Genomic DNA, 25,883 nt, shown 5'->3' with positions numbered 1-25,883 from the left:
ATACAGTGTGGCATAAAATATTGCAACAGCCATTATTTTATTCTCTAGGTCTCCGCTAAAATAAAAAATATTATAGATTGTGTGTGTATATATTTTTATATATTACATACATATATATATATACACACCACACACACACACACACACACACACACACACACACAGATATACACACAATATATAAATATTTTTTATTTTAGCGGAGACCGTAGAGAATAAAATAATGGCTGTTGCAATATTTTATGCCACACTGTATTTGCGCAGTAGTCTTTCAAATAAAATTTTTTTTTGGGGAAAAAAATACACATTAATGAATTTAAAAAAAAAAATAAATAAATAATCATGGTTCTCATTTATCCAGATCGTGCAGCTCTAGGTCCTACAAAATTTCAGGCCAGGTATTTTAAATTCTCTTACTTTAATCTCCAGAAACTTCTCCTAGAGTGTCAGGGAGAGGCAATCAAACTCCCAGCCTGTGGAGTCTCCAGCAGACCAAACTAAACAATCCCGGCGCCTGTAACCAATTTACAGCCGGTGTAGGAGGGTGTTATAGGTAAAGTGATTACAGAACATTTTTTCATGCAACTTGTTGTTTTGTTTGGAGAGGAAAGGTTCACTTTAGGATGACAACTATATGACGACACTGGAAGCAAAGGACTTCTGTGACCTTCAAGACATTTTCACAGATTATCAACAAATCACAAAATGTAATAAAGTAACAATCACCCTGCAATATATCTGAAGACACGACGCCCGTAAAATACATTTCTGTAACTTTTATGATTTTACTGCCAGCAACATCGCGTGCCTCGGGTGATGGGGAAAAATCACAACAAACCGGTTATGCCACCTCCATGGGTCACTTTGGGTCATCCCATGTTACGTGTCAGATTGGGGAGGAACGAGTTCAGGGCACTCTGCCCATACATAATGAAGTCTTATAACACAAGCAACAAGGGTTGGAACAATGCTTAGGGAGGACAGAGGCAACGTGTTGTCAGTTCTCTACAGGAAGTGTTGTAAACCCTCCATATCCCCAGTGAAGGGGACTGTCCTCCGGTGATGTACAGAGATGAAGCAAATCCTCCTACACAAGTTGTACCTGTTTATCTGCAGTCTTCTCTACATCGGTCAAAGTGCTGAATTTATAAAGCTTGTCTGAGCGGTAAAAAAAAAAAAAAAAAAGAAAAAAAAAAAAAAAAAGGGATGGGAGCTAAAGTTACACTACTCAGAGCTCTCCTCACTGAGCTCTGCGAGCTGATTGGAGGGAAGGGAGACACCCCCATCCAAATAGCACACAGGAACAGAGCTCGGCCTCTCAATCAGCTGGAAGTCCCTCCCCTGTCACCTTTTTGCTCTTGGTGTCAGGAAAACTTGTCAGAAGTGACTCATGCAGATAGCAGAGGAAGGAGGCAGCAGACAGAAAGGACACTCGGTGCTCTTATTTGAAACTAGTACACAGTGCAGGGACAAGGTTGGGGGGGGGGTGGGCTGCCCTGGGTGCTGTGATATCATGTGAGGTGGGGGGGGTGCCACAAGGAGAGGAGTAATGGACAGCAGCATCACTATGTCTGTAAACTTAGCGCTGGAAGAGACAAGCCAAGTCTGGAGAGGGAGGAGGAGAGCTGGGAGGAGGTGGCAGGCTGTGCTCTCTCTTCCCTCTAGCTCCTCCTGCCGCACTTCTGCATTGGGATTGTGCAGGGCTTGCTAACCCCGCCCCCATCTCCTCCCAGGATCTCCATTTATACTTGGGGATTTGTACGGGGAGGGGGGGAATTTATGCTTAGGGGGTAAGTATGCAGATTAGTGCTTTCATTTTTTGGGGGGGAATTTTGTGGACACAATGCTTATCAGGAGGGGAGAGCACAGTGTGGTATCTTCACTATGGGCACCAGATGACCTTGCCCTAGCACCAAGTACACACTATGAGAGATAGGCTTTGTTCATATCTCATGTTAGCAACTATTTTAAGTGCTCATTGGATTTCTGGCAGGATCAGCTTTTTTTTGTGCTGATCAAACAGATATAACAAAAGGTTTCAATAGTATAGAACAGTGGTTGTCAACTTACAAGATAGATGGGGTCTCAAATGTGGCCCCTGATATCACCAAAGGGCCGCATACAATATTTTTTAATGTATTGCTATAAAAAAGACTTTCAAAGACTGAAGATTTACAGTACAAGATTAGATGGTCATAGATTGTGAGGCTGGAGTCAAGCAGCCAGAGGCTAGAGTCAAGCAGCAGAGGCTAGAGTCAAGCAGCCAGAGGCTAGAGTCAAGCAGCCAGAGGCTAGAGTCAAGCAGCCAGAGGCCTGTTACACGAAACTGCAGATGATTACAGGCATTACAGACCCATTACAAATCAAACTCCCACTGCTGACTGCTGGGTCCGAGGGCCGCACTGCAAACACCAAAGGGCCACAGGGGTATATAATCTCCTTAAAATTGTGTAATAGGAGGACACTGTCCGATTGCAGTGCGTGTGGTCCTCTTTAATTATAGCTTTTGTTAAATGTTTTTCTTGAGCCAGATGAGGTAGTGAATCTCACAGATGTACAGGAGAATTCTATTAGCCAAGATACAGAGATGAACCAGCTTTGGCAGCAGGCAATGCAATTGGTACTCAAGACTCCCCCCTTGATTGGCCAAAAATGGTACTCACGTTAGGAAAAGACACTGCGCAGGAGGCGGGGTCTCGCGGAGCTCTGGAAATTCCTGTGGCTGGACGAGATTATTCAGCTTCACAGTTACCCCCCTAGGAAAAAAAAAAATGTGTGACTGATTATACATATATATATATAAAAAGAATACAGAATTTATATAGCGCCAACAGTTTACAAAGTGCTTTACAATATAAAAGGAGACAGTACAGTTACAATAAAATACAAGAGGATTAGGAGGGCCCTGCTAGGGAGAGCTGAGGAGAGAGAGAGAGAGAGAGAGAGAGAGAGAGAGAGAGAGAGAGAGAGAGAGAGAGAGAGAGAGAGAGAGAGAGAGAGAGAGAGAGAGAGAGAGAGAGAGGAGAGAGAGAGAGAGAGAGAGAGAGAGAGAGAGAGAGAGAGAGAGAGAGAGAGAGAGAGAAGATTCCCCTGCAGGATGACCACGGGGGGGGATGGGATTTTGGGGGCACTGACCTGGGAGATGGATCTTCAATGATTAGATTCTTGTTACTGATCCCCAAATCATCTCTAGTGATCTGCAACACAAACATAACGAGAATTTTTTTTTTTTTTTTTTCTCTGTTGGTTGAACTGGATGAACTTTTGGTCTTTTTTTCAACCAGATTAACTATGTAACTATATATGTGCAGAGTTTGGAGAGAAGAGTTGCTCAGTCCTGATGAAGGAGGCGAGGATCATCAAAACATGTTGGCTTATTTTCTTTGTATAAAGTCACAACAAAGAACAATGTTCTAATTCTGAGTCCTCACAATAAGAAGGTAGTAGCCCATGGGACTAAAGTGCTTATTTAGTTCTCCGGTATCCTCCTGCTCATGCCTGCCCACTGGAGCACCAGCGTGAGGGGCGGTCTTCCCATTTACTATTACACTAATGTACAGGGAGCTGCAGCTATAATACATATTAGCAGGGATTCCCTGAACCTGGAATGTAATTTCAAGGGTTCCTTCATGTCAAAAAAGGTTGGGAAAGGCTTCTCTATAGACTTTGTAAATAAGCCAATGGTATGATCATTAGAGGGTTATCACAACAGAGGGCATTCTCTGTAGATACACAATGATAGAAGTTCACTTGACGGACATTTTCCACGAGCCAAACCCTCACCTTGTGTTCAGCCTCGGCCTGGGCTTTTAGAATATTGCTCTTCATGTCAAGGGGCAGCCAGATCGGAGTGGACAATGGAGCCTCAATCTTATTATTGAGACATTTCTCCACCAGCTTCACTGAGTCCTCCTACAACACACAAGGCCATGGATCAGACTGTGCCATTATATGAGGGAATATAGGATGGGACGGGATGAAAGAATGGGCTTGCCAGGCTTTGAGTGAAACAGGAAACCTTGAAAAATGTAGACAAAGGGAAGAGTAAAGCAAAGGGTTGAGGACCTGTTATGGTCATGTTGCCCTTTAAATCTGTCAGGGAGCTTTTAATAAAGACGAGGACCTATAACCTTTACTTATTTTTTACAGCATTAGAAATAGAAGACCAGATTATCAGGAAATAGTCAACCAGCTAGAACTTTTGGAAAATTCTTCGAAATGTACAACCTCATTTTAATGGATGGAAGGGAACGCTTGTCTAGGTATTACAGTTTATATGTTCAGCTGGCAATAAAAGTGGTCACCCTGTTGCTATTCATATTTTTATTATACCGATATACCAGGAGGATCTGGAAATAATTCATGGTGGGGTGGGAGTAGTCAAAACCTGAAATAGGATGGAAGAGGCATTGGGAATTATGGCCTAGGCCAAAACTAAGCGTTCTGCTCAAGGCGCCAACAGGTCCTCATTTGCAGTTATCCGCTGGGGAGTGCAGGCAGGGACAGAGCTCTTCGCAGCTCCGTGGATATTGATGTGAAGAAAGAAAAGTCCCAACAACCGCACATCACAACAAAACCCTGTGTGCGAAAAGTGAAAAACAGCCTCAGCCTGGGCTCTTGTTCAGGAAACACTCCCAATGCGTTCCGCCCACATGATTAAGCCCCATGGGAGGGGCGAAGCACATTGGGGTGTGGCCTAGACGGAGCCCGGGCTGAGACAGTTTTGCCCTTTCCACACACACGGTTTTCTCGTGATGGGAGGTTGTTGTCACCAATGGCTTCCCTGAGAGGAGTGAAAAGCCAGCCTATCAGAACATACAAGTGGAACGTCATGTTTAGTTAAGGTCACCAACAGAGGATTGGGTCAACTGGTACTGATAGTTTGATAAGAAGTGATGTCACATGGTGCTGTATAAGAGGGAGCAGAGAAAGTCACGAACTGGCCTCATTGACATGATAACCTGAAGGAAGATTTAGTGTGAGCCGTCAAATCTCTTCCACTCTCTCTATAGTTCGCTATGGTTTTTAACAAATTACTAAAAAAAAAAAAAAAAAAAAAAAAAAAAAAGTTAAGAAACTAAAAACAAAAAGCCTTCCATGTGGGGCAGATAAAACGTGTCAGTGATGAGCAAGTGTCCACGCTACACCTCCACAGTCTATGTCTGCATTACTATTCCGGTGGAATGGATCTTGCTGGATCTTTGGACAGTCGGAGGTGCTGTACCTGTTTTCCGACGTTCACATTGATGTTATATCTTGGTGCAGGAAGGGCCCCCCGTTATTGGCCTCCATGTTGTTCACATTTGACAGTCACGTCTTCAGATGCTGGAAAATAACCACAATCATAAGCCGTGACATCAACCAAAAGAATTTGAATGGTTTCAGCCTGTAAAAGCATTTAATGCGGTCTCCATCCCCCCCCTCCCCCATCCATCCCACATAATCATCATCTATCATTACCAGACAGCGCTGGATTATTGTTTGTTTATATATGGCAGGAGTTTGTCCTTTGTACCTCTGAAATGACTCTGTTACTCTGACCCGTCCAAAATGCACACAATCTCATTATGAACTATAAGGCGCTGTCACCAACTATTCTCAATTCTGAGCTTAAAGTGAATGTGTGGTCAGGCGACGGGCATTAAAATTATGCACATTCTTAAACAGAATTAAAATAAAATGCCAAGATATCTGTAACTACAAGTCTTGTGGAACAAGTCAGCCTCAAATATCAAGGTAGAAGCTCTGAAGTTATCTAAATTGTGCTTTAAACAGCTCAGATCCCCCTAAGCACCCCCCCCCCCCCCCCCCCAAGCATTGACTGATTGAGCAGCTCAGATCCCCCCTGTGACCCCCCCGTCTCCAAGCTTAGCAGCTCAGATCCCGCTGTGACCCCCCCCCCTCCCCCCCCCCAAGCAGTGACCGACTCAGCAGCTCAGATCCCCCTGTGACCCCCCCCAAGCAGTGATCGTACTCAGCAGCTCATATCCCCCTCTGACCCCCCCAAGCAGTGACCGACTCAGCAGCTCAGATCCCCCTGTGACCCCCCCCGTCCCCAAGCAGTGACCGACTTAGCAGCTCAGATCCCGCTGTGACCCCCCCCCCCCCCCAAGCAGTGACCGACTCAGCAGCTCAGATCCCCCTGTGACCCCCCCCCCCCTCCCAAGCAGTGATCGACTCAGCAGCTCATATCCCCCTCTGACCCCCCCAAGCAGTGATCGACTCAGCAGCTCAGATCCCCCCTGTGAACCCCCCCCCTTAAGCAGTGACTGACTCAGCAGCTCAGATCCCCTTGTACCCCCCCACTCCAGCAGTGACTGACTCAGCAGCTCATATCCCCCTCTGACCCCCCCAAGCAGTGACCGACTCAGCAGCTCAGATCCCCCTCTCAAAACCCCCCCAAGCAGTGACTGACTCAGCAGCTCAGATCCCCTTGTACCCCCCCACTCCAGCAGTGACTGACTCAGCAGCTCAGATCCCCCCCCCCCCCCCCAAGCAGTGACTGTGACTCAGCAGCTCAGATCCCCTGTAAACCCCCCCCCAGCAGTGACTGACTCAGCAGCTCAGATCCCCCTGTGACCCCCCCCCCCCAAGCAGTGACTGTGACTCAGCAGCTCAGATCCCCCCTGTGACCCCCCAGCAGTGACCGACTCAGCAGCTCAGATCCCCTGTGACCCCCCCCCCCAAGCAGTGACTGACTCAGCAGCTCAGATCCCCCTTGTACCCCCCAAACAGTGACTGACTCAGCAGCTCAGATCCCCCTGTGACTCCCCCCCAAGCAGTGACCGACTCAGCAGCTCAAATCCCCCTGTGAACCCCCCCCCCCTTAAGCAGGCGACTGACTCAGCAGCTCAGATCCCCTGAGAAACCCCCCCCCCCCCCCCAAGCAGTGACTGTGACTTAGCAGCTCAGATCCCCTGTAATCCCCCCCCCCCCCAGCAGTGACTGACTCAGCAGCTCAGATCCCCCTGTGACCCCCCCCCCCAAGCAGTGACTGTGACTCAGCAGCTCAGATCCCCTTGTACCCCCACTCCAGCAGTGACTTAGCAGTTCAGAACCCCCTTTGTTGTTATACAGAATTTATAGACCATTTCTATAGATTTATGGTGCCTTCATCCTTTTCACATTCCAGTCTTGCCCCCCATCCCATCATAGTTCTTCTAGGAAAGGTTTTGCATATATAGCAATACTGTTAGTGATCACTGACCTGGCAGGATGTCCACTTGCTCCGCAGGCTTCTCCTCTAAGCAGGGGTTGGAGAAGGTCAGACCCACCCCCTCCAGTCCAGGGGCGGGACCCACCGCAGAGCAAACACTTCATCCAGGCTACTCTCCAGCAGTTCTTGGCATGTCCATCAATCCTACAAAGCTGTGGAGGGGCAGTGGGAGAAACTGAGTAACGGGCTGCAGCGAGGAAGAGCAAGCTTCCGGCTGTGCTGACCTGCCATGTGCTGCCGCCTCTGTATTCCCCCTCAGGAGGCGCCAATTTCTGCAGCGCTCTGCGTGTTGGTGGTGCATTGGTGGCGGAAAACCTCACATTAGCAAAAATATTCCAAATACTACTCACGCGTCCATATCTCTGGAAATACAACGGGAAGCTCTGTCCAAGCATGCAAGGTTTCAGGGCGTGTACCGACTACATCTGGTTTCCTTATATCAACAGATTTCACTCATTTGTAAGTATGACTGTTACTAAGAGATCCACTCTGCCTTCTGCATTACTCATTTAATTCTATAGAGAATGCAAGGGGAGAGGAGAGTTATATAGAGGAAGGAGCAGAGTCCTCCAGCAGAGCATTTCAGGAGAGGAGAGTTATAGAGGAAGGAGCAGAGTCCTCCAGCAGAGCATGTCAGGAGAGGAGAGTTATAGAGGAAGGAGCAGAGTCCTCCAGCAGAGCAGAGTATTTCAGGAAAGGAGAGTTATAGAGGAAGGAGCAGAGTCCTCCGGCGGAGCTTTTCAGGAGAGGAGAGTTCTAGCGGAAGAGCAGAGTCCCCCAGCAGAGCATTTCAGGAGAGGAGAGTTATAGAGGAAGGAGCAGAGTCCTCCGGCGGAGCTTTTCAGGAGAGGAGAGTTCTAGCGGAAGGAGCAGAGTCCTCCAGCAGAGCTTTTCAGGAGAGGAGAGTTAGAGGAAGGAGCAGAGTCCTCCAGCAGAACAGAGTATTTCAGGTAGTGAAGGCTGGTGCTTTATCGGTTGGGGGGGGGGGGGTCAGACGGACCCGACACTCCACCCCCCGTCGCTCCAGCCTGCACCCACACATCCTTACCCTCCCCGTCGCCAACTAACTTACCCTGTGCTGACAGTCCAGCGGCTTCCCCTCTCAGTCCTCTGTGTCCCGGGATGCTTCTCCTCAGCTGTACGTCTCCTCCTCGGTGGCCAATAGGACGGCTTCTCCTTTTGACAAAATGGGAACGGGTCTCACAACCCGATTCCTGATTCGCTGGGAGAAGGATAAGTGTGATAATAGCAAATATTAGATTAGCTATTGTCACACAACTGGGTGGGCTCGGAGTGCAGTGCTCTGCGCCCCAAACCCATTTTTTAAGCCTATCACGTGCTTCAAAAAAAAAATTAACCCCCCCCCATTGGAATCCATGATCTGGCGCCCTATATGTAGATCAGGGGGCTGGATGCATGAGAGGGGTGGGCGGCACCCCTGCGCCCCTAATGGATGGGCAGCCACTGACTTCAGGAGAGGAGAGTTAGAGGAAGGAGCAGAGTCCTCCAGCAGAGCAGAGTATTTCAGGAGAGGAGAGTTATAGAGGAAGGAGCAGAGTCCTCCAGCAGTGCAGAGTATCTCAGGAGAGGAGAGTTATAGAGGAAGGGGTTGGGTGTTTTTAAGATTGTGATTGGGTAAAGTGACTTAATACCTTTCACAAGACAACAAATTTGTGCATTAATAAAGTCCAGGTTTGTGTAGATTATGCTGAAGAAAAGCATATTTTTGTCTCCGTCGCCCCTCCAGCTCCCCTCCCCCATCTATTCTTTAAAAAATCTCAGCCAAGGCTCGTGGGGCGCAGCAGCAACAGTGGCTTGTGGAAGGAGAGCACAGAACAGGAAGCCACAACTTCAGAGGGAGATTCCGGAACACATCTCACAGAATTTCTAATGTGTACGTTTGCCGTTTCCTTGTTTAACTTTCCAACTTTCCTTCAACACACAGACAATGATCCCATTAATGATACATTGTATTTATAAAAACATAGAACAGTTTTGTATGCAGGATGGCAGTAAGTTTCCAAATACGCAACATCTAGAAGAGCCCAACAAAGTAATTCAGCAGCAGAAAATCTGGTTTGGGGGGGGGTTCACACACTAGAAGTAACACTTTTCAAAAGGTAACTGAAGACTATTACGTTCAACATAATTACATCTATACAGCATTAAATATCCTTAAAAGCTTTGAGCGACGCAAACCATAGAGAATAAATGACAATTGCGTTTAATCACAAGTTACATGATAAAATCAGGACAAGTGTGTAGGCCTTTAGTACATAAAGGGGTTGCAACGCAGTGAATGCTGCTGCACCTGAATGCACTTCAAGTTTTTTTTTAATGATATTTTAAACACAGAGAACAGCAAATTTGAAATTTACATGAAAGACATTTGTGCGCTTCCAACCTTGTGGTGACAGCCTGGTGAAGACCCTTCCTTTTCTGTTTCACCATGACTGTCCCCTTTGTACAAAGTCAGGACATGGTTTCACCAGTTTGGTGTGGAGGAACTTGGAGTGTCCTGCACAGAGCCCTGACCTCATCCCTACTGAACACCTTTGGGATGAATTAGAACATCATTGGTGAGCCAGGTCTTTTCATCCACATACGTGGTAAAATGTGTCATAGTTTGACCAGTTCGGTGTGCAGGAACTCAAGTGTCCTGAAAAAGAGCCCTGATCGCAACCCTACTGCACAGCTCCATAAAAGACATGGTTTGACCGGTCTGGTTTTAAGGAACCCAAGTGTTCTGACCTGAACCCAACTAAACACATTTGGAATGAACTGGAATGCTGATGGTTAGCTGGGTCTTCTCATCCGAAATCAGTACCTGACCTAACAAATTGGCACAAATTCCAACAAATATGGTAAAATCTTGTGGGGTGTCCGGCAAAAAGCCTGACCTCAACTCTACTAAACAGCTCTAAAAAGACACTGTTTGAACAGTTTGGTCTCGAGCAACTCAAGGGTCCTTCAGAGTCCTGACCTCAACCCAACTGAACACCTTTGGAATGAATTGGAATGTCGACAATGAGCCAGGTCTTCTCATGCAATGGCAGTACCTGACCTCATGAACAGGCACAAATTCCAACGAGCATGCTAAAATCTTGTCATGGTTTGACCAGTTTGGTGTGAAGGAACTCGAATGTCCTGCACGGAACCCTGACCTTAACCTTACTGAACACTTTGCGATGAACTAGAATGAGTCAGGTCTCTCAACCATCTCCATAAAGACTTGGCTCAATGAATTTAGTGTGGAGAAACCCGAGTGGTCCTGCACAGAGCCCTGACTTCAACCCTACTGAACACCTTCATAAAGACATGGTTTGACCAATTTGGATTGGAGGAACCCAAGTGTCATACAGAGTCTTGACCTCAACCTACTGAACACTTTTGGAATGCTGATTGAAGAGCCAGGTCTTCTCATCTAACATTAGTACCTGACCTCACAAATTACACAAATTCCAACAATCTTGTTATAATTTGGATGTCAGCTGAAGCTCGAGATCCTGGTCTGTAAAACCAACAATGGACTGACAGGCTCCTAAATTCTATCAGTTCCATTAAATCTCCAAAGACAGGGATCTTCTCCTCAGTCTATGTACATTTTAGAGAAACTTTATTGTGCATTAGAGAAAGTTGTCAATTTCACCTTCTATTTTCATGTAAGAGTTGACCTTGTGTGAGCTATGGTGACTGTGCCACCAGTTTATTGAATTTGTGGCATCTTTTGCAGTCAAACAGCGAATCCATAAGCAACCAAACATTTTTGCATTTAGATGTAGAAAGATTATTCTGTCTTGCTGAATTTTTTTTTTTAGAACATACACTATATAGCCAAAAATATATAAGATCAGCCCTCTAAATGATGGGGTACAGGGGTCTCCAAGGAAGGGTCATGGTAATACTCCATCATACAAAGACATTGTAGACAGTTGTGCTCTTCCAGCATTTTAGTAACAGTTTGGTGAAGACCCTTTTCTGTTCCAACATGACTGTGTCCCCCTGTGTACAAAGCCAGCTCCATAAAGACATGGTTTGACCAGTTTGATGTAGAGGAACTTGAGTATCTTGCACAGAGTCCTAACCTCAACCCTACTGAATGTCTTTGGGATGAATTGGAATGCCGATAGTGAGCAAGGTCTTCTCACCCAACATCAGAACCTGAACTCACCAATGGTAAAAAATTAAAACAAACATGCTAAAATCTTGTCATAGTTTGACCAGCTTGGTGGGGTTGTATTGCTGGAATGCCTATAAAGTCCCAGATTTTCCTTGGTAGTAAAATTGCCTAATGTATAAACATAAGTCACCCTGATACATTCGATATTTTCTAATTTGGTTTAGTGCTTTGTAAGGCCATCTAAAGACGTCCATGAAGGACCCATCCCTGAATACCATTTTTATCAGGCATAGTATCAAGATGGTCAGGCGACAGTGAGATTTTGGGGGGGCACCTAGGTTGACCTAACAGTTTTAACGCTTACAAGAAAGAATTAGAACACAAAGTCCCAACAGGGTCATCCTGTGAGATCTACAAATCTGTTATACCATCCATGTCCAGTTAAATCACTTTGATGGTGTCAGGCATTTTGGTGGTTCATTTTAGGAAAGTCTTTGGTAATCCAGGCTCACTGAGGAGCTATAGTTCAGTCATGGTAGCTCCGATAGGCAGGCCCCGCAGCTCGATCGGCTGCCCAGCATTCTTTGCGTTCTGCTGATAAACAAAGTGCGTGTAGCTCCGGTCTGCCAACAGCGAAGAAGAAGAGGCCTCGGACTTCCAGCCTTCATTTCTGGGCGCCTGCGTTTTTAAAGAGCAACGGAAATGAGGGTACAGGGATCTGAAGGGAACGTAATTAAATCGGGGGAGAGCAGAGCGAAGCGCCCCATCACCTGCAAGCAGCAAACACAGCCAGAGGAAGAGAAGGCAAGAGGCAGCAATCATCGCTTGATCATCTCAGGAAGATTTGATTAATTTTTCCATTAGCAACCACATAAAATGTCTTAAAAGCTTTGAGATCAGAAAAATCAGCAAAGGACGCCGCAGGATTTAAGAAAGTCAGATTTTATGAACAGGGCTCATTGAAGCCTAGGCATCCAGACCAAATTCAGCAGCTTCTAAATGCAATAAACATCTTTTAAATTTCCTAACACTTCCTACACTTTTTTTTTTAAAGTGATATAGACAGATTAAAAAAATAATAGCAATTTATAAAACAAACCTCATACTTACCTGCTCTGTGCAGTGGTTTTGCTCTCCTCCTCTCTCGGGTACCCTTCCGGTGCCTTCTTCCTGCCGAGTGCCCCCCCCATAGCAAGCAGCTTGCAAATGGAGGCACCCAAGCAGGCTTGCTCCTGAGCTGCTGCTCTGTGACTCCATTCCTGCCCTGCTCTTTCCTTATTGGCTCACTGCCTACGATTGACAGCAGTGAGAGCCGATTACTCCGGCTGCTGTCTCAGCCAATGAGGAAGAGACGGGGGGGGGGCAGAGTAGAGCCACTGCTCTCATGCACCTAGCTGGATCGTAATGGGGCTTAAGTATTAAGGAGGAGGGGCTGCTGCACAGAAGATTTTTTTTACCTTCATGCATAAAAAGGTAAAAAATCTTGAGCCTTTTCAACCACTTTAAAATGATACACAAGTCTTTATTTTGTACATTTAGGACTTGGATACCCTGCTCAGGTATTGATAGTACCCTAAAGTCTGATAAGAGTAAAAAACATTTTTGTTTTTACATTTTATTTTGCTTAATGTGTTTATTAAAATTTTTAATTTTATCTACTTTTATAAACTGTAATTGCATCAAACAAATACAGTATTAAACAGAGGCACACTGCCCTCTTCAGGCTGCATGGACACCTGCAGGTTAAAAAAAAAAAAAAAAGTTTGCGGGAAACCTCCTGCCTGCATGGTGATCACTAGGATTTCATACATTTCGTATTCCTGATATGTGCCTGCTGTACCATGTACATGGGGACAACTGGAGTGGAGATCACTCCGCTCATCTCTAGTACACAGATGACAATCAGACAGAAGGGCCCACATAGAAAGACCGCCAAAATAACGGTTTCTATTTTTTGCGAATGATACCTTCTATTTTCAAGCTTTTTTTTTTTTTTTAAATCTCATTAAAAAAACAGAATTACAAATCTGAAATGACATGAAAAGACAAACTGTCCTCTTCCAACCTTGTGGTGACAGTCTGGTGAAGACCCTTTTCTGTTCCACCCATGATTGCCCCCCTGTTTACAAAGCCAAGACTTGGTCTAACCAGTGTGGAGGAACTTGTCCTACATGAAGCCCTGACCTCAACCCTACTGAACACCTTGGGATGAATTGGAACACCATTGGTGAGCCAGGTCTTTTCATCGAACAAACATGGTAAAATCGTATCATGGTTTGACCAGTTTGGTGTGGAGGAACCTGAGTGTTCTGAAAAAGAGCCCTGATCTCAACCCTACCGCACAGCTGATCTCAACCCTACCGCACAGCTCCATAAAAAGACATGGTTTGGCCAGTCTCCCGTTCTCTTTGTATTGCTTACTTTGTGTGAAATCCCTGCCAGTGTCTCTGCTTTCCCATTAATAGCTGGCCACACCAAGCATAAGAGCGCAGCGTAGTCAGATTTCTAGCTGTGCTGGTAACTCCGCCTGCTGTCCTCCAATGATCAGACTGGTGCTGACATGCCCTCTCTGTACAGCCGTTTACTGAGAAGACCAGTGGTACTGCTGTTTCTCCACCCCCAGCTCTCTGAGCTTGTTATGCAGCTGAGAACAGAGATTATGTTATCTCACATATATATATTATATATATATATATATATTATATATATATATATATATATATATATTATATATATATATATATATATATATATGAGTTTACATATACCTTAAATCGTGGGTATACAACCTGCAGCCCTCCAACTGTTGCAGAACTACACGTCCCAGCATCAGTGGTGGTTGGAGTTTTTTTTTTTGGGGGGGGGCAGCAAACAACAAGCACCCCCCCACCCAGCACTTACCCCATCTAGGTGGCGGCCGGGTTGCAGGCTCCAATGGGCAGCGGCTCCTATGTCCTCTCCTCCTTGGCTTCGGCGGCGGGCAGATTGCGGGCAGCGACTGTGCCCTCTCCTCCTCGGCTTTGGTGGAGGGCGGGTTGCGGGCAGCGCGGTTCCTGGGTCCTCTCCTCCTCGACTTTGGCGGAGGGCGGGCAGCGCGGCTCCTGGATCCTCTCCTCCTTGGCAGCGGACATCGGCTCCTATGTCCTTTCTCCGCTTCGGCGGCTTCCGTCTTATGGCTCCTCCCTCTTCAGCATCCAATAGGATTGCCTGTCCTTCAGGCCAATCGGGCGACGGGTCTCAAGACTCGCTTCCCGATTGGCCGGGAGGAGGATCAGTGTGGCGATAGCGAATATTCATTCGCTACTGTCACACAACTGGGTGGGATCACTGCGCCCCGATCCCACCCTTTTTTGAAGCCTAGTAGAGCCTCAGGCTCCAATCACGTGCCTCAAAAAAAACACTACCCGCCATTGGAATCCATGAGTCCGGCGCCCTAGATCAGGAGTCAGACGCATGAATGGGGGTGGGGGTAGACACCTGTGCACACCTAATGGATGGGCCGCCGCCCAGCATGCTTCTGCCTTTGGGGTCATGTTTGCAATGGCCTTTCAATGCCTCATGGGACTTTCCTTGCAATGTCTAATAGGTCCTGAAGTTCTGCAACAGCTGGAGGGCTGCAGGATGGACACCCATGGAAAAGATTCTATGAGGAGTCTATAGAGCAGAGATGAAGATTTGTGGTTGGAAGATATTAAAAAAAAAAAAAAAAAAAAGTTGCAAGTTCCCATTTCTGATGTGTAACATTTTAAACGTAAAAAATTACAATTCCCATCCATGAGATATTTAATTGGTGAATATTTATTATTACAATTATTATTCTGTGAACTGTATGGGGCTTTGTGAATTGATCCCGGGTCTCATTTTAGTGGAATTGCACAGCAGTAAGGAATTCCTAAAACACCTAAAAAGGTAAATCTGAGCACATATTGAATTAAACAGCCCAAAAAATATATTATATATATATTTTTTTTTTTTGTTACACATAAACACATCATCGTTGTTGTTTCGCATTTCTCAAGTACTCTTGTTGTCTTTCTGTTTAAGATTCGATACAATGACCCAATCACGAAGACCCCCCAAAATCACAGCCCAGCCAAGCAGAGATCAGATAGGAAGTAAACAAATCGAGATATTTTATCAGCCAAGATCTAAAGATGAAATCATGTGATTATATAAGATGGATCACCAATCGCAGCAAGGAGATCCATACGTACAGTAATTGTATAAGGTCAGCCAAGCTCCACCCACCACCGCTGCCACCACCAAGCACGCATTAGGAGCGCAGATTATAATCATGAAAGAGGTTTGCATGATCTGAAATCGATTGATTGGAGGTTTGATTATTGATACAGGAAAGCAGCGCAGCACAAAGACAGACACAACAAATAGTTCAACATTTCAAAAGGCGGACTCAATACATAACGAATGCATTATGTAAAACGCACAGCGGCAAAGGGGCCCCATTCCCACTTCGATCTCCAATTTGTTATAACAAGCGATCAGCATTATTTAGTTTGGTTTTGGATCATTTGTTTCCGTCTATTCACACTTCACATGCTCATCGCCCGGTGTGTTGCAGCACCTTTTATTGTGAATGACACCCCAATGCTTTGTATAGTAGAGCACATATAGAATGCGTTGTGGTGCGCTGCATTTTGAGAAAAGGGTAATGCGCATTTTTTTTTCACCTACTGTGGTGTGTTGGTTGTTCATTCGTAATCAATAGGCTGCCTTAACGCAACACATGCATTAATACATGGGCACTTTTTACAAAAACGCACGAAAACCGCCTGTCACCCTTGCGTCACCATTCATTGTTAAAGGCACCCCCAAAACGCAGCAAAAAAGACGCACATTTATCGTGCATTAAACACGGCAAAATGCACATTTTAAAAACCTCACAAAGCTCAACGCTCAAAAAGTTACATGAGCTACTTTGCCGCATTTGTGGAGCGTAGGGCAACCCATTCAAAAATCAGACTGCTCTATGTGTAGGGTTAAAAAAAAAAAAAAATGTATGTGCATTTCCAAAATGTAAAATGTAAATGAATTCTAAGGACGGGCTTTCTGGAGGGAGCTGGGTACAACTATGGGGGATGGGGTCTCCAGAGTGAGCTTTGGGGGGGGGGATTGGGGGGGGGGGGGGTTGATTGGGGGTGCGGCGCCGTCACTCCAGGAGGAGGTTTTGCAGGGGCAATGTGGGAGACTGGAGGGCCCTGTAGGGCCGGGGACTCTTCAGCAAGCTAGAGGGCACTGCAGGTCAGGTGACTGGCAGTCTGTGGGCTTTTAGATGGCCTGGAGGCACTATGAGAGGTTGAGGGGCATTGTAGGAGGTTATGTTACACTATGGGAGCTGGGAGGCGCTGTGGGAGGTTAAGGAGCACTGTAGGCCACTATAGGAGGTTGGGTTGGCACTGTGCGACACTAGTGGGGGGGTTGGAGGGGAGCACTGCAGGCCACCATGGGAGCTGGAGGTGATACGGGAGATTGAAGGGCACTGTAAGCCACCATGGGAAGCACTGTGAGGTTGCAGGGCACTGCAGGCCACTATGGGAGGTTGGGTTGGCACTAGGGGAGCTGGAGGTGATGTGGGAGGTTGCGAGGCACTGTAAGCCACCATGAGAGGTTGGGTTGGCACTATGGGAAGCACTGTGAGAGGTTGTAGGGCACTGCAGGCCACTATGGGAGGTTGGGTTGGCACTAGGGGAGCTGGAGAGGCACTGTAAGCCACCATGGGAGGTTGGGTTGGCACTACAGGAAGCACTGAGAGGTTGCAGGGCACTGCAGGCCACTATGGGGAGGTTGAGTTGGTACTAGGGGAGCTGGAGGTGATGTGGGAGGTTGAGAGGCACTGTAAGCCACCATGGGAGGTTGGATTGGCACTATGGGAAGCACTGTGAGAGGTTGCAGGGCACTGCAGTCCACTATGGGAGGTGCTGTGGAAGATTGAGGGGCACTACAGGCCACTGTAGGAGATTAGAGGATCTAATAGAGCTGGCTAGAGGCCCAGGAGAAGGCAGGCTGCGGCCTTGCTGAGGGCAACAGTCCAGTGGTTGAGAAGAGAAGCACTGCTCTAGAGAACTCTATGAGTGACTATACCAATCTATAGAAGGAAAAAACAAACCATTTGTCACTGCGAGTGGTGCCGGGACTCCTCTTCAGTTTCTCGATCTCCACCAGCACCGGTTCTGTAGGGAGGGCAGTGACTACCGGCAGGGAAGGCCTTACAGGCCACACCTGGGAGAGGTAAATCGGAGAGAGAAAGCAGAGTTAACATCCAAAAGCAATAAAACCATTTTTTTTTTGTAGCAATAGTATATATTTTTTTCCCCATTTGGTGCACAAGTCTTGCATTTGATGAATAGATTATCCCCCTAGTGGCCACCTGCATATCAGGCGGCAGTGTCAATAATCCTGCTTAGGGACTGCCGATTAAAAGTTCAGTTTCCTACAGGGGGGGGGGGGTGGGGTGGACTTTTGTTTGCAATCAGCTGAACCCCTTCTCACCAACCGTACACATATGTGGCAGCACAGCAGTGGGTTTTAGTGTCGGGCTGCCACATATGCATAGAGCCAGCATTCCAGTTCCGTGCCAAATCGTGAGCCCTGTAAGTGCGCTATTACTGACAGCTCCCAATCACAACTGGGAACTGGCAGGATGGGCTCCAGATCAGGTGACCACTGACAGTCAATCACAGTAATCGCATAAATTGGAAGCCTCAATGTACAAGCAGTTTTGCAGGTCGAACTACTCTGGAATTTTTTTTTATAAATTCCCCCTCCAGGTATTTTTCTGTTATTGCGGCATATGAAAAGGAATAGAACATGGAGAAATGTGAATGGAACTTAAGATATTTGAGTTAGACAACATCACCCACCCTTACATAATCATATAGCAGTCTATCCCTGGGCCTAGTGGGGCTTTTTTTTTGCACCTTTATCTTTAAATCTAAAAAAAAAAAAAAAAAAAACCTTCCAGTCGCTACATAATGACACAGAAACGGATACACTGCAGTTGAAACATTGTATCACCAGATAGGAGTCATACCTGCTGTGATCCATTGTTCTGAATGGCAGGATCATTCCTTAAGGCAGTGCTGGGGAAAATAAAGGAGTTAAAAACCGCATTAGCCAATAAAAAGGCAGGCTTCCACCCTTCGCCTACCACAGAGGGAGGGGCTAGGCTCATTCACCATAAGGTCACACCCCTTCCCCATCCTCCAACTCTGGCTCACCAAAAATGATTCCCTCCCATTATAATCGGACTTTCACTTACTTGGTAAAATCAGGTCTTCCTCCTGTATATATGAAGGCAAAGAAAAGAAAAAAAAAAAAGCAGTCAGTCAAATAATTTTTGCCAGATATTTTCGAACATTCAAAATTGGTGGATGAAACCTAAATTATAAGACCCGTCTTTACCATGTCAGGGATATAGGTAATCTAGAGCAGCCTTTTGAAACCTTTTCATCCCCCTAGTGGAACCCTAGAAAATATAGTTGGGTCTCTCTTGCTTAAAAAGATTGTATCTACAGCTCCCGATACTTTAGCATGATCAATAAATTGTAGTCGTGCCATAAAACCCATGCTTGATATAACCATGGGATTAAAATAAAAAAAAAATACTGACCAGGAAAAAAAAAAAAACAAACAGACCAGGAAACTTTTAAAGTCCTTTTACACTGGTGGTCATTAGAAATGTCAGCAGAAGCAGGGCCCCTCACATTTATGGTCTTTGGGGGTCCTTCACATTGGTGGACAGTAGGAAAGAAAAATGTCCATGAGTAGTAAAGAGTGTCCTCTTACATTAGAAAAGTGCCCCCTAAATCACTATCCAATGGAGACGGACCTCCCTTACACTAGTGGTCAGCACAGAAGGGCATCCCTTACATTGGAGGTCATCAGATGTCTTACTATACTGGTGGTCAGCAGAGAAGGGCCTCCCTTGTATTGGTGGTCAGCAGAGAAGGGCCTCCCTTGTATTGGTGGTCAGCAGAGAAGGGCCTCCCTTGTATTGGTGGTCAGCAGAGAAGGGCCTCCCTTGTATTGGTGGTCAGCAGAGAAGGGCCTCCCTTGTATTGGTGGTCAGCAGAGAAGGGCCTCCCTTGTATTGGTGGTCAGCAGAGAAGGGCCTCCCTTGTATTGGTGGTCAGCAGAGAAGGGCCTCCCTTGTATTGGTGGTCAGCAGAGAAGGGCCTCCCTTGTATTGGTGGTCAGCAGAGAAGGGCCTCCCTTATATTGGTGGTCAGCAGAGAAGGGCCTCCCTTATATTGGTGGTCAGCAGAGAAGGGCCTCCCTTATATTGGTGGTCAGCAGAGAAGGGCCTCCCTTATATTGGTGGTCAGCAGAGAAGGGCCTCCCTTATATTGGTGGTCAGCAGAGAAGGGCCTCCCTTATATTGGTGGTCAGCAGAGAAGGGCCTCCCTTATATTGGTGGTCAGCAGAGAAGGGCCTCCCTTGTATTGGTGGTCAGCAGAGAAGGGTCTCCCTTGTATTGGTGGTCAGCAGAGAAGGGCCTCCCTTGTATTGGTGGTCAGCAGAGAAGGGCCTCCCTTGTATTGGTGGTCAGCAGAGAAGGGGTCTCAATACATTGATGGTCAGCAGAGAAGGGCCTCGCTTACACTGGTGGTGAGCAGAGAAGGTGGTCTTCCCTTACACTGATGGTCAGCAGAGAAGGGCCTCGCTTACACTGGTGGTGAGCAGAGAAGGTGGTCTTCCCTTACACTGATGGTCAGCAGAGAAAGGTTTCCCTTTTATTGGTGGTTTAGCCAAAAATAATCTCTTATATTGATTGGCAATCAGCAGAGAAGGGCCTCCATTTCATTGGTTGTCAGCAGAAATGGGTCTCTTAAAATTTCTTGCCAGTGGGACAAGGGACGATCCTTATACTGATGGACAGTTGGAGGAAAAAGGTTCTTTACATTAGGCATGGAACCCCCAGAAACCTTTGGAGGAACCCTGGTTGGGAAAGGCTGAGCTACAAGAACATTGGTGGGTAGACTACCTATAGGTACATTACAGTGCGGTACACCGATTTTTCTTAGGATCTCCCTAAAAAAAATCTCCCCTATGGGGCCACAGACCTTTTAAAATCTTTCCTACTCTGTTTAGAAAAAAAAAATTAATATATATTGGTTGGGCGTTATTTGTTGGTGGTTATTTATTGAAGGACTTCAGAAAGAAAAATGATCCCACCTCTGTTCATCAGAGTTCTCCTAGAGTAGCGCTTGCTGGGTCTGCGTTCAAAGGACGCCGATCTCCGCGGTTTGCTGGACTTTGTGGTCTGGTATTCCGTCTTCCCGCTATGAAGAGACACACAACAATTAAGAACTGGGTTACTCAAAGTTAAAATGTTAATCTAAAGATTTAATGATTTCTAAGTGAATGGTTAGAGGTTGATCAAAAGTAGAACCATAGGCAAAACTCCCCCCCCCCCCCCCCCCCATTTTGGATAGAGTAAAAGGAAGGTTATAACCCATCAGATTTTTTTTTTTTTTAGCCATCGGTGTGTCATTGTGAAGATTTCCTTGCACTTCCTCTCCCATAGCCAAACAGGAAGTGAGAAAAAAATCCCTGCAAATTAAAGGGAATTCTTTGGGGATCTCCAGGAGAGAAGAGAGAAGATTTAGTTACACCTAAAGTTTTTTTTTTTTTTTTTTTTTTTTTTTTACTCCTTCACGCCGACATAACACATATGCGGCCCCACTGGACTGAGCTTTTTTTTCCGTGGGGCCACATATATGCATATCTGCACCCGGCGCTGCCACTGAGACCCCCGACCCCAGCACAGAGATGGGGGTCTCAGTGGCAGCCCCGGGTCCCGATCTCCAATTGGCTATCACAGTGATCAGTCACTGTGAAGCCGGGCCTTGTGTTTCTCTCTGTGAATGGAGGGGAGAGATGCATTGTATGTCTTCCTTTTCTTGCAGAGAGAGAAAAAAATAAAAACTAAATAATAAATTTAAAAAAATAGCTAGATCAAGGCTTGATCTAGGTCAGTGCCATGGTTAGCGTTTGGGTCAAGTAAGTAGAGATTTTGGGCAGGATTTTTTTTCATAAAAAAGCATTTTTTTTTTTTTAATTTATGTGTTTTTAGGAAGGATAAAAAAAAAAAACAAACAAACAAACAAAATGCGCACTATTGTTTTTGGGCTGTGCTACAGGTACATACAACATACACATATGCAGTATTGCTGCCATCATCACGAGCAGGATCATTTATTTTGGGTTGTTTTTTTTGGTGGTAGCTTAAAGTAGTATCAAGAAATCTACAGTTACTTGTTTGGGCCAGTTCTCCTAAAAAAAAAAAAAAAAAACCCCGGGAGATATTCATTACCATTGTGACGATATGTACAGTTTTACTAACATAAAGTTGCAAAATTGTGCTTAGGCATTTAGATTTGTTTAACCCTTGGGCGTGAAGGGCAGGGCCGTCTTAATAGCATCATGGGCCCCTGGGCAAAGCAATGCTCTGGGGCCCCTACAATGGAGACAGCGCAGGTAAACAGACATCAAGTACTGTAGGTAGGAGGCAGACAAGCGGAGCTTCCCCTTTTGGGTGGAGGTCCGCATTACCTACATGAACAATCATTCTGTACAGCAAAGAAACAGTGGAAAAATACTACATACATAAAGCTGTCCTGTGCATATAATATATCTGCTAGATTGATGCCTCCCCAGCACTCTGACCCCTCTACACCCCAGATATCCCCCCCAACACTCTGACCCCTCTACACCCCAGATACCCACCAGCACTCTGACCCCTCTACACCCCAGATACCCACCAGCACTCTGACCCCTCTACACCCCAGATACCCACCAGCACTCTGACCCCTCTACACCCCAGATACCCCCCAGCACTCTGACCCTTCTACACCCCAGATATCCCCCCAGCACTCTGACCCCTCTACACCCCAGATATCCCCCCAGCACTCTGACCCCTCTACACCCCAGATATCCCCCCAGCACTCTGACCCCTCTACACCCCAGATATCCCCCCAGCACTCTGACCCCTCTACACCCCAGATATCCCCCCAGCACTCTGACCCCTCTACACCCCAGATATCCCCCCAGCACTCTGACCCCTCTACACCCCAGATATCCCCCCAGCACTCTGACCCCTCTACACCCCAGATATCCCCCCAGCACTCTGACCCCTCTACACCCCAGATATCCCCCCAGCACTCTGACCCCTCTACACCCCAGATATCCCCCCAGCACTCTGACCCCTCTACACCCCAGATATCCCCCCAGCACTCTGACCCCTCTACACCCCAGATATCCCCCCAGCACTCTGACCCCTCTACACCCCAGATATCCCCCCAGCACTCTGACCCCTCTACACCCCAGATAGCACTGTTACCATATACCACAAGATACCCCTTGTATTGTGACCCCACTACATTCCTGATACCCCCTACACTGTGGCCTCTCTACAGACCGATACCTCTAGCACTATAGCCACCCAAGATACCCAAAGCATTGCTACTCCCTATACACCCCAGATCCCCCACAGCATTGTTTTTTTTCCCATACACTCTTGATATCCCCCAGCACCATTATTCTATCTATGTAGTACCCCCTTTTCCAGTGGAGATACAGTGCATAGATAATAAGCAAAACCCTGCGAGCCACATACGGATAAATGCCTACAAACTAATATATATAATCAAAACCTGAGTTGAGACCAGCTGCAAACACTCAGTCACGTTTCATAAGCGTGCAAGTGGCAAAAAAAAAAATAAAAAAAAATGTGTCTGCGCTAGAAAAAAGGTCACATCAATCAAAATTGCAGCAAATAAATATATAAGAAACATGGATGTTGACCAATATTATACTTAAGTGAAAGTACCACTAGGTGCTTAAATGAAAAGTGCACAGTGCTACATAAAACACACAATGTGAGTGATCAATCAGAAAACATATAGCATAAATACTGAATCAAATAAAGTATAAAGGGATATATCCACTGGTGAATAAGATAGAGTCCAAATCAGTGTAAATCCGGGAATATAAAAGTGCCCAAAAAACATAGTCCATAAATTAGTGAAGTTCGCACATCTTTCCTTCCAAGAGTGTGTCACCAAGAAACATGCTGTAGTGTCTTCCAGCCACCCCCACAGGTAATATGCTCACCTTCTTATGTGTGACACAGTGATTAAACTATGCCAAACAAAGCTTTAGAGACACTCCTGTGCTCTATTGGAACCAGCTGTGCAGACCTTCAATGCTCTCAGTGAAGATAATATATGCAAAAGAAAAAAACTCCATAGCGCAATATTGCAAGATGTAATAAAAGGATGTTTATTTAAAAAGGTTCTCTCCCCTTGTGGGGGTACTCACATACTGTGGGTGCGTAAGTGCACCATCCTAAACGAACAAAGAACGGCTAATCTCGCAGTGTGGCATGCGATGCGGTGTGTGTCTCAAAACTCTCCTTCTTCCTCTCTGCTGACAGCTCCGTCCAGGCCCCTCCCCTACGCGTGTTCGGCACCGGGATCACGTGCCTTCATCAGGGGGAATCAGATGTGAGTACCCCCACAAGGGGAGAGAACCTTTTTAAATAAACATCCTTTTATTACATCTTGCAATATTGCGCTATGGAGTTTTTTTCTTTTGCATATATTATCTTCACTGAGAGCATTGAAGGTCTGCACAGCTGGTTCCAATAGAGCACAGGAGTGTCTCTAAAGCTTTGTTTGGCATAGTTTAATCACTGTGTCACACATAAGAAGGTGAGCATATTACCTGTGGGGGTGGCTGGAAGACACTACAGCATGTTTCTTGGTGACACACTCTTGGAAGGAAAGATGTGCGAACTTCACTAATTTATGGACTATGTTTTTTGGGCACTTTTATATTCCCGGATTTACACTGATTTGGACTCTATCTTATTCACCAGTGGATATATCCCTTTATACTTTATTTGATTCAGTATTTATGCTATATGTTTTCTGATTGATCACTCACATTGTGTGTTTTATGTAGCACTGTGCACTTTTCATTTAAGCACCTAGTGGTACTTTCACTTAAGTATAATATTGGTCAACATCCATGTTTCTTATATATTTATTTGCTGCAATTTTGATTGATGTGACCTTTTTTCTAGCGCAGACACATTTTTTGAGATACAGTGCATGTAAACTTTTGGCTCTGTGCCAACCTCCAGCACTGGACTCACCTATACCAATCAAGCAGGTAGAAGGAGGGGCGGAGGAGGGGAGCATCCCTCTGGGCATTCCAAGCCCTTTGGTGCAAACAGTGCTGGACAGCTGGGCTCACCATGACACCATCCACAATGCTACTTCCGCAGGCAGGCTCTCAGTGCTGCCGACTCAGCAGCTCCTACCCCACAGCCTCCGAGTCCCGAGCACTCAGGCTGCATGGGGCGGGGTCAGAGCATCACTGGCATTTCGTCCCCGCCCCCCCTGCTGGCTGTGAAATAATAGGTATCGTTCTGCACAGCACGGCGGACCGCTGCCAGCCTTCCTCCCCTGTGTATACATCACTCTCAGTGCCATCATGGGGCCCCCAATTTTAGGGCAGCGTGGGCTCAAGGAGCAGCTGCTTTGGGGAAAGTGCAGGGGCCCCCGCATGCAGCGGGGGCCCCTGGGCAGTGCCTACTCATTAAGACAGCCTTGGCAAAGGGGTTAATAGTTTTGGGAGTTTTTTTGTTGCCGTGTCTGTCCCACTTCCGAGATTCTTGGTTACACAACAGGAACCTGAAGAAATCCCCTCAGACTGTTGCCACCAAAACTGATGTCCCCATTGGAAGATTCCCTCCATTTCTGTTCCAATGACAATTGTAAAAAAGTGGATTTCCTAATAATTCGGGTCCTAATAGTAAATGGTCACCAAGACAAATGGAAAGGGTGAATCTGCCCCATTGGAGAGGACATTCATTGGAAAAAGGCTCTTTACAATCTCATAGACCTGAACCATAATCTGTCACATCCACCAAGAAATTCTGGATCTGGACGCCAGGCTGGATCCACAGAAAACTCAACACAACAATCATCTGCTCAGCGTATTCAGTAGGTTGAGGCGTCAACACCAGCAACCACCAAGGTCGCAGGTAGCAAGGAGGAGAAAAATTCCCGACACGGCACAAGTCCGGATTCAGGCGCTCACAACAAGCAAATCTTCGGAGACGGGTCAAACTGTCCTATCTCCAGTCCCATTACTCTGCAGGGAACCCTCAGAAGTAAAATCGGGGGGTCTGGAAAAGCAGAGTCCAGTGCCAACTGGAACACAGATGAGTTGTCACTTCTGACTGCAGATTTAATCGCACAGAGAACACCAATATACTGGAAAAACCTGCATTAATACCGCCAACTGGGGGGACTCACCAAATTATTCATTTTTCGTCTGACTCTAGCAGTGGTTGGTGGTAGATTGGGTTATGGCCCCTTGGGATTGGACTCCAGTTTATGTGCTTAAGGTGTCCTTTTATGAAACTGAGATCAGCAGCGATCCCGAGTCTCACCGCTGATCTCAGCTCATTGCCAGTTTATGAAACTGAGATAATCAGTGGAGAACATGTTCTCCTCT

The 25,883-nt window shown here is 46.2% G+C and overlaps 1 protein-coding gene and 1 pseudogene across 1 annotated transcript; both read right to left on the bottom strand.

Moving 5' to 3' along the window:
- Positions 1-25,883, bottom strand: part of LOC141147257 (band 4.1-like protein 5) — an 83,214-nt pseudogene that overhangs the window by 51,043 nt on the left and 6,288 nt on the right.
- LOC141147259 (band 4.1-like protein 5) lies at positions 2,627-5,257 on the bottom strand (the record flags this gene model as incomplete). The annotated part of the gene is made up of 4 exons (XM_073634462.1): positions 2,627-2,756; positions 3,136-3,197; positions 3,784-3,912; positions 5,225-5,257. Coding segments are annotated over 4 exons (321 nt in total), but the record flags the coding sequence as incomplete, so codon positions are not given.

The sequence above is a fragment of the Aquarana catesbeiana genome, linkage group LG06, assembly GCF_042186555.1.
Source record: "Aquarana catesbeiana isolate 2022-GZ linkage group LG06, ASM4218655v1, whole genome shotgun sequence".
In the NCBI taxonomy this organism is placed as follows: Eukaryota; Metazoa; Chordata; class Amphibia; order Anura; family Ranidae; genus Aquarana; species Aquarana catesbeiana.
The sequence above is the reverse complement of the archived record's forward strand: the minus strand, read 5'-3'. Positions and strand labels throughout refer to the sequence as shown.